Below are 6,789 nucleotides of genomic sequence, written 5' to 3' on the forward strand. Positions count from 1 at the left end.
GAAGCTGGAGACGAGCTCAAATAAAGTGTGAATGAATTAGAGCTTCTCGTGAGCTGGAAGAGCTCCAGCCTGAATTTCAATGCGGTGAGGTTTGAGTACATTTATGAATAAATAATGAGGTGACAACAGGACTGTTACTGTGCAGGAAAATTTACGATTACCGACCCGTGCAACGTGACGACGCCTCGTGCATGAAGCCGTGCTTTTATTTTGTAAATTAAATTGTGCAGGAAGCGTCAAAACAGACGTGAAGTAATGGGATTACCCAGGGGTGTGTGTTGGGGAGCCATGTTGTGGAGCGCCAGGATGTGCGTGTCCAGGGCGGCGTCCTGCCGCGTGCGGTTGTGCAGACCCAGGTGATACTTCCTGAAATGCTTCACCAGGTCGGCGGGGTCGTTGCCGTAGTAACCGTAACCGCACACATTGCACTTGAAGTCCTGGAGTTTGGGAGACGGGCTGGAGGAGGAGAGCGGAGGCGTGGCGTCCGTCGACTCCTCCTCCCCTCCTCCTTCCTGTCTGGGGAGGAGGAGGAGGTGGTGGGGGCCGGACAGGAGAGGAGTCACGACGTGATTCCCCTCCGCCCTGACTCGCTCTCTCCTCTCTCCGTCGTCTCCGCCCTTCTCCCCATCCTCCGCCTCCGATTGGCTCTCGGGTCTGTCGCTCAACGCTGCTCCTCCTCCTCCTCCTCCTCCTCCTCCTCCTCGTCGTTTGGCGCGCCCCCGTCCTCCTCCTCCTCTCCTCCCCAGTCTCTCCTCGTTGCCGTAGCGATCACCGACAGATGAGGGGGAGACAGACGAGGACATGCATTCACTTTCTCCCTCTTCATCCTCCTCCTCCTCCTCCTGCTCCTCATCTACTCTGATCTGGTCGGAGGATTCCGGCTCGGAGGGTCGGTCTATCCGTTCTGCCTCTGCCCCCACTCGCCCTTCCTCTTCTCCCTCCTCTTCCTCCTCTGCCACCGGCCTCCTCCCCTCTTCTTCTTCCTCCTCCTCACCTCCAACACTCCGGATAGGGGGATTCTTCTTCCTCACCATCTCTTCATCATGTGAAAACAGAGGGAGAGAGAAATTCTTGAGTGATATTCTTGCACGATAATCTGGGGGGATTAAATGCACATAAAAATAAATTCCGACGACGACGCACGCAGATTCAAAAACTTCAAAAAACTTTATTCGAAAGCTGAAATCTGTGACCGTTCTCAACCACAAAAGAAAAAAAAGGAAAACCCTCCTCAAAGAAAAACTGTGTCAGCTGTGAGACATCTTTCAGGGGCGTGTGTGTGTGTGTGTGTGTGTGTGTGTGTGTGTGTGTGTGTGTGTCAGGATGTCCGTTACATCCTTACGTGCGACGACTCTTCGCCTTTCTTCTTCTTCTTCTTTTTTTTTTTCCTCCTCTTGAATCTTTTTATCATGATGGAAACCATCCGTGAGAATCTTAAAACGCACGACCACATAAAAAAACAAAAAACAAAAACCCTATCAGAGAGGCCGGGGGGGGGGGGTCATGCTCCTCCTTTATTCTCCTCCTAGCCCTCGTTTAAAGGCCTGCACCTCCTCATCTGCTCCGTCTCTCCTCTACAACCGGCTTTACATGAAACCCATCAAGGACGTTCTGAGCGATCCAGACATTAAAAATATTGGTTCTGTTCCGACCACGTATCTCCTCAACCCCCCCCCCCCCCCACACACACACACACACACACACACGCACGCACACACACCTCCCCTCCCTCTCTTCTAATCACAACTCAAAGCCATCAAATAAGCCGGCATGTGTTTCACGTTAGAGCCAGTTTCTTTTTGTTTGAGAGGAGAACAATTGTGGTTGTTCTGCTCGCAACAGTCGTGACAGGGAGACGGAGGTGTGTGTGTGTGTGTGTGTGTGTGTGTGTGTGTGTGTGTGTGTGTGTGTGTGTGTTGTGCCTGCTCATGCTCGTGTTTATTAGAGGTTGTTCAGTTCATATTCGGTGGTAAACATTCTCGATGCACTTAATCATGCACAGGGTTGGCATGTGTGTGTGTGTGTGTGTGTGTGTGTGTGTGTGTGTGTGTGTGTGTGTGTTGGGGATGTCTGATGGACGCCAGAAACTGATCACTTTTAGATCAATGCAATATGAGACACTAGAAAAGCGTGAAGGCACTCAAGAGATAAAAGCTTGTTGTTGTTGTTGTTGTTGTTGTTGTTGTTGTTTAGTGGAACAAGCATTTCATGTAAAGAATGACAATTAACAGCAAATCATTGGTTGAAAATTGGCAGGGACTTAAACGTAAAAAAAAAAAAAAAGTATAAAAAGTGGATGTGAGAGGAGAAAACGATGCTCGTAAAGATAGAAATAAAAAAGAAGAGTCAAATGTCAGAGACGGATCTGTTTTCTTTGTTCGACTCGATTTTCTTTTCCTGCGGCTTCTTTTCTAGAATTTTAAAAACATTTATAAAGAACTATTAAAATAAAAGCAATTTATGTCTCCGTGGCCCACGCCTAAAACCGGGCCTGGCACTCGCTGTGTGTGTGTCGAGCAGAGGAAAATCTCATCTGATGGTCACCACACCCAGTCAGAATTCATCGCACACACACACACACACACACACACACACACACACACACACACACAGTGGAAAACTACAGATCGTTGCGGTTGAAGCACGAAGCTGAAATCCTGACCCAAAGAAAGCACCGACTGACTGACCCGACTGTTGTTTCCATCGGGGCCCCCGTGAGATTTCCACGGCGACAACAACAAGCGAGTCAAAGCGAGAGTCAAAGCGAGATTTCAGCCAAGCACAAAAACTTCGCAATTATCACTTTATTTTACATTTGTCTTCGCCGACTGCGTGCTGCAGTTACGCGAACGTCAGCCATGTGTGTGTGTGTGTGTGTGTGTGTGTGTGTGTGTGTGTGTTGACGTTGCAGGCAGCATAGCCTTTTGTCCGCTTCAGGCTGTATACACAGACTGGAACCATTACTATCAACTACAATTAGTAACAACCAACCACAGCGCACCGCATAACAACCACTGCTACCAGCTCCAGTTAGAGCCCATAGGCCGCCGCCGCCTCAACGCCATCGTCAGGATAAACCTGTCACTAAATCATCCCATCAACTACAATTAGCTGCAACGCCAGCAAAGGGGCCGGGGTGGGGGGGTGGGGGTGAAGTTTGGTTGTTTAAGTCTCATCAAGTTAGAGGAACTCAGTTGTGGATGAAGTCAGTGGTGTTACCATGTCAATTTTCAAATTCAAATTCAAAAACTTTATTAGTCCCCAATTGAAAGCACATAAAGGAGGATTGGTCTGAAAAAAAAGTGCAAAACATACAGTGTAAACATAAACAATGTAAATATAAATAATAAATATAAATAATAATTAAATAATAGCATAAATATAAATATAAATATAAATATAAATATAAATATAAATATAAATATAAATATAAATATAAATATAAATACAATGTTTATGTTACCGTAAATAGTAATTCAAAACCTAGTAAGTTTAGAAACTAAATTGTACAAAACCTATTGGGTTGGTTTGTTAGTTCGTTAGTTCAGAAACTTGTTAGTTTAAAACCTAGTTAGTTACTATAAAACCTAGTTAGTTACTTTAAAACCTAGTTAGTTACTTTTGTTCAAAGATTTTGTTTTCTGTGCTGCTTGTTGTTTAAAAAAAAAAGTTTTTACTACAGGTGACATGATGAAATGTTGCTGTTCAATATGAGTATTTCTCTCTAAATCGCTTCACAATCAATCGATCAATTCGGTAATCTACTTTATATTACACTGTGTCAATGTTGTGCAACTTCAACACAAATGTAATGAGTTTCGACAGTGACTTTTACAACTGACAACACCACTAACATTGTAACGTCAGTTAAATATTGCGATGATTCCATACTTTTTTTTTTAATGATTTTTTTTTCTTTTTTTTAAATGACATGCCCCAAAAAACAGTCAGTGCAATATTTTTATGCGTCAACTACTTCCAGTGTTTACTCGAAATTTCGGTTTATTTTCGAATTTGAAATATTTATATTTTTCAGAAATTCGCTATCCCGGCCCAGCCATCGTCATTAAGTCAATATAGATCATTAAGGAACTAAAGGCGGTCTTCCTCATTCAGAGCACATCTTGATCTTATTCTGCATCATTCCGTCTCTTCATATCATTTTATTAATCCATGCCATTGCCTGCTCCTCATCAGCCCTCCTCTTCCTCTGGTTCGTGGTGTTTGGATGGATGCTGCCGGAGGAGAGAGGATGAAGGTGAGGACTGTCAATGAGAGGTAAACTAGAGGAGGGATGGAGGACAGGGGATCAGATTTCAGATGGGAAACAGAATATATTTTCCTCATTTTAAAAAAAAAAAGTGTGTGTGGTGGTGGTGGTTGGGGGGGACTGTCCTGGGAAATGGATCGGCGGATACAGGAAGAGAGTAAAAAGGCGTGAGGCGAGGAGCCGATGAGGTCCACATACTAATGAGCATCCTCAGACGTGGATCACTAATAAAGAACTTCAGACGTCCTCGTCTCCAAAGTGAGTTGAAGTTTCGCTCTCCAAGAAACCAAATGTTTATTAGCTGCAAACGGACCGAACTTCTTCCTCTCCTCACAAAGGATAACAAGAAATAACCTCCGTATTATTCCCCTTTGTTCAACATTCTCCTTCATTTTGAGGCCAATTTGTTCTCAGATTGGACGTTCTGAGGCGGTGGGAAACTTGACAAAAAAGAAAAAGAAAAATGCAGACAGATGTGTGGAAGTGGTCACAGGAATCAAATACTTAATTTCATGTACAAAAATTGTTTCGTAAATTAGATCACCCCCCCCCCCCCCCAGAAACAGGGGTGTAAAAAAAGGGGGGAGAAGTTGGTTTCTGTTTTTTGGGGAGAGAAGCAACTTGGAATTGATTTTGCAGAAGCAGGAGTCTAATTGAAGAGGGGGGTGGGGGGGTGGGGGGCAGAGGGAAGGAATGGGGTGAGGGGTGTGTGGGGGGGCAATGTAAAATCATTGTGGGACAGAGTCCACCTGCCAGTTTAAGACTAAAAGCTTTCAGTTGCCTGTGAGGCCCTTAATCAATGCCAGAACTGAGACACACACACACACACACACACACACACACACACACACACACACACACACACACACACACACACACACACACACACACACACACACACACATACACATACACATCTGCTGTGGACCAGGGGCCCAATTCATTCCTGCCACAGATCAAGAAAATCACACACACACACACACACACACACACACACACACACACACACACACACACACGGAAACACACTCCTAACTCATTTGTTATGGAGTAACAGCACGCAAAATATGTCATCTTAAATGTCAAACATAATCTGAGGTTCACGTTTCAGTACTTCTCTCTGCCTCGGAAATCTTCTCCTTCACACTCCGGCTGCTTCCCACACACACACACACACACACACACACACACACACACACACACACACACACACACACACATGCACACACACCTGTCTGACACTCCTCTTCTTCCCCACTGCTGGCCAATGAGAGGGCGGCAATCTCCTGCATTCCTGACAGGTAACCAGTGAAGAGATGCTCAAACAGAGTTCATCAGACTCTGGTTTGTTTACTGGTGCTTCTGTCTGTTCAGCTGTATTTCGTAAAGACCGGACGACAGACCAGAATGTTGTTATTTGTCAAACTGAACCTGAAGACTTCCAAGACTTCTAGCTGCAGGTTTTGATGTTTTTGATGACAAAAAGCGAAACGTTTCTGTTTTGAAGTATTCAGTGTGTGTGTGTGTGTGTGTGTGTGTGTGTGTGTGTGTGTGTGTGTGTGTGTGTGTGTGTGTGTGTGTGGAACCCAGCACGATGGACAGACAGGATGGAGGATAATTCAATTTCCCATCTTGGAGCGGGACGTAAATCTGTGTATCATTTGCGTAACGACGTCGTGTTTGTTTATCTGTCAGGATGGTAGCGTATACTGTATATGCAGAACACGAAAGGGGGCCGAGGACGGAGCCCTGGGGGGGGACCAACGTGTCAGGGAAGAGAAGCCGTCACTCGTGCCTGCAGAGAAAATCCTGTCAGATAAATAGAATTGTAGCTATTGCATAATAACCCCCACACACACACACACTACCCCCCCCCTTTTATAATGCACGCCTTTTTTTTTTTTAATGCACGTCGAGCTCGGATCCAGCATGATTAAATCAAAGCTGTTTTTGAATGTTTTCCTCCGATTGAAGCACATAAGGAAAGAGGAAAACGGTGCCGCAAAGCAAACCGTTCTGCAGAAAGTGCTGATTCAGCAAAAGTCGAACGACGAGCTATTTAAGCTAAAAAAAATTTGTTTTAAAAACCCCCCAAAGACGGACCTGCACCCCTCAACCCGTATGCACAGACATACGCTTTCAGCACAATCCCAGACCGGGACCGCCATCATAAAAAAAAAACTTTATTAAAAGCCAATTAGAGGAACCCCCCACAACTGCAGAACTACCGGATTACTGCACCACACAGGGTCTGGGAAGCCCTGTGCTGTGTGTGTGTGTGTGTGTGTGTGTGTGTGTGTGTGTGTAGCACACACACACACACACACTCCGTAGGAGGGCTGTTCACCCCCTTCAGGGAGGTAAATATGAAACAGCCAGTTGCACATAGACATGAACACATTAAACTACTCACAGGAGCCCCAACTGCAGGTCCACCCCCCCCACCCCCCGCCCCCCGCCCCCAAACCTGGACTGAAAATTGATGAAGCTGAATTTCTTGCTTTCAAGATCAATAAACT

The 6,789-nt window shown here is 45.4% G+C and overlaps 1 protein-coding gene across 9 annotated transcripts in view; it reads right to left on the reverse strand.

Annotated features, from left to right (window-relative positions):
* The window catches only part of trps1 (trichorhinophalangeal syndrome I), an 89,579-nt gene that overhangs the window by 49,489 nt on the left and 33,301 nt on the right, over positions 1–6,789 (reverse strand). For all 9 annotated transcript variants that reach the window (XM_068332970.1, XM_068332971.1, XM_068332975.1 and 6 more), the window contains one exon: positions 266–1,036. In XM_068332970.1, the coding sequence (XP_068189071.1) occupies positions 266–1,036 (771 nt within the window). The remainder of the gene's footprint in view (positions 1–265; positions 1,037–6,789) is intronic.

The sequence above is a fragment of the Antennarius striatus genome, chromosome 14 (assembly GCF_040054535.1).
Source record: "Antennarius striatus isolate MH-2024 chromosome 14, ASM4005453v1, whole genome shotgun sequence".
Classification (NCBI taxonomy): Eukaryota; Metazoa; Chordata; class Actinopteri; order Lophiiformes; family Antennariidae; genus Antennarius; species Antennarius striatus.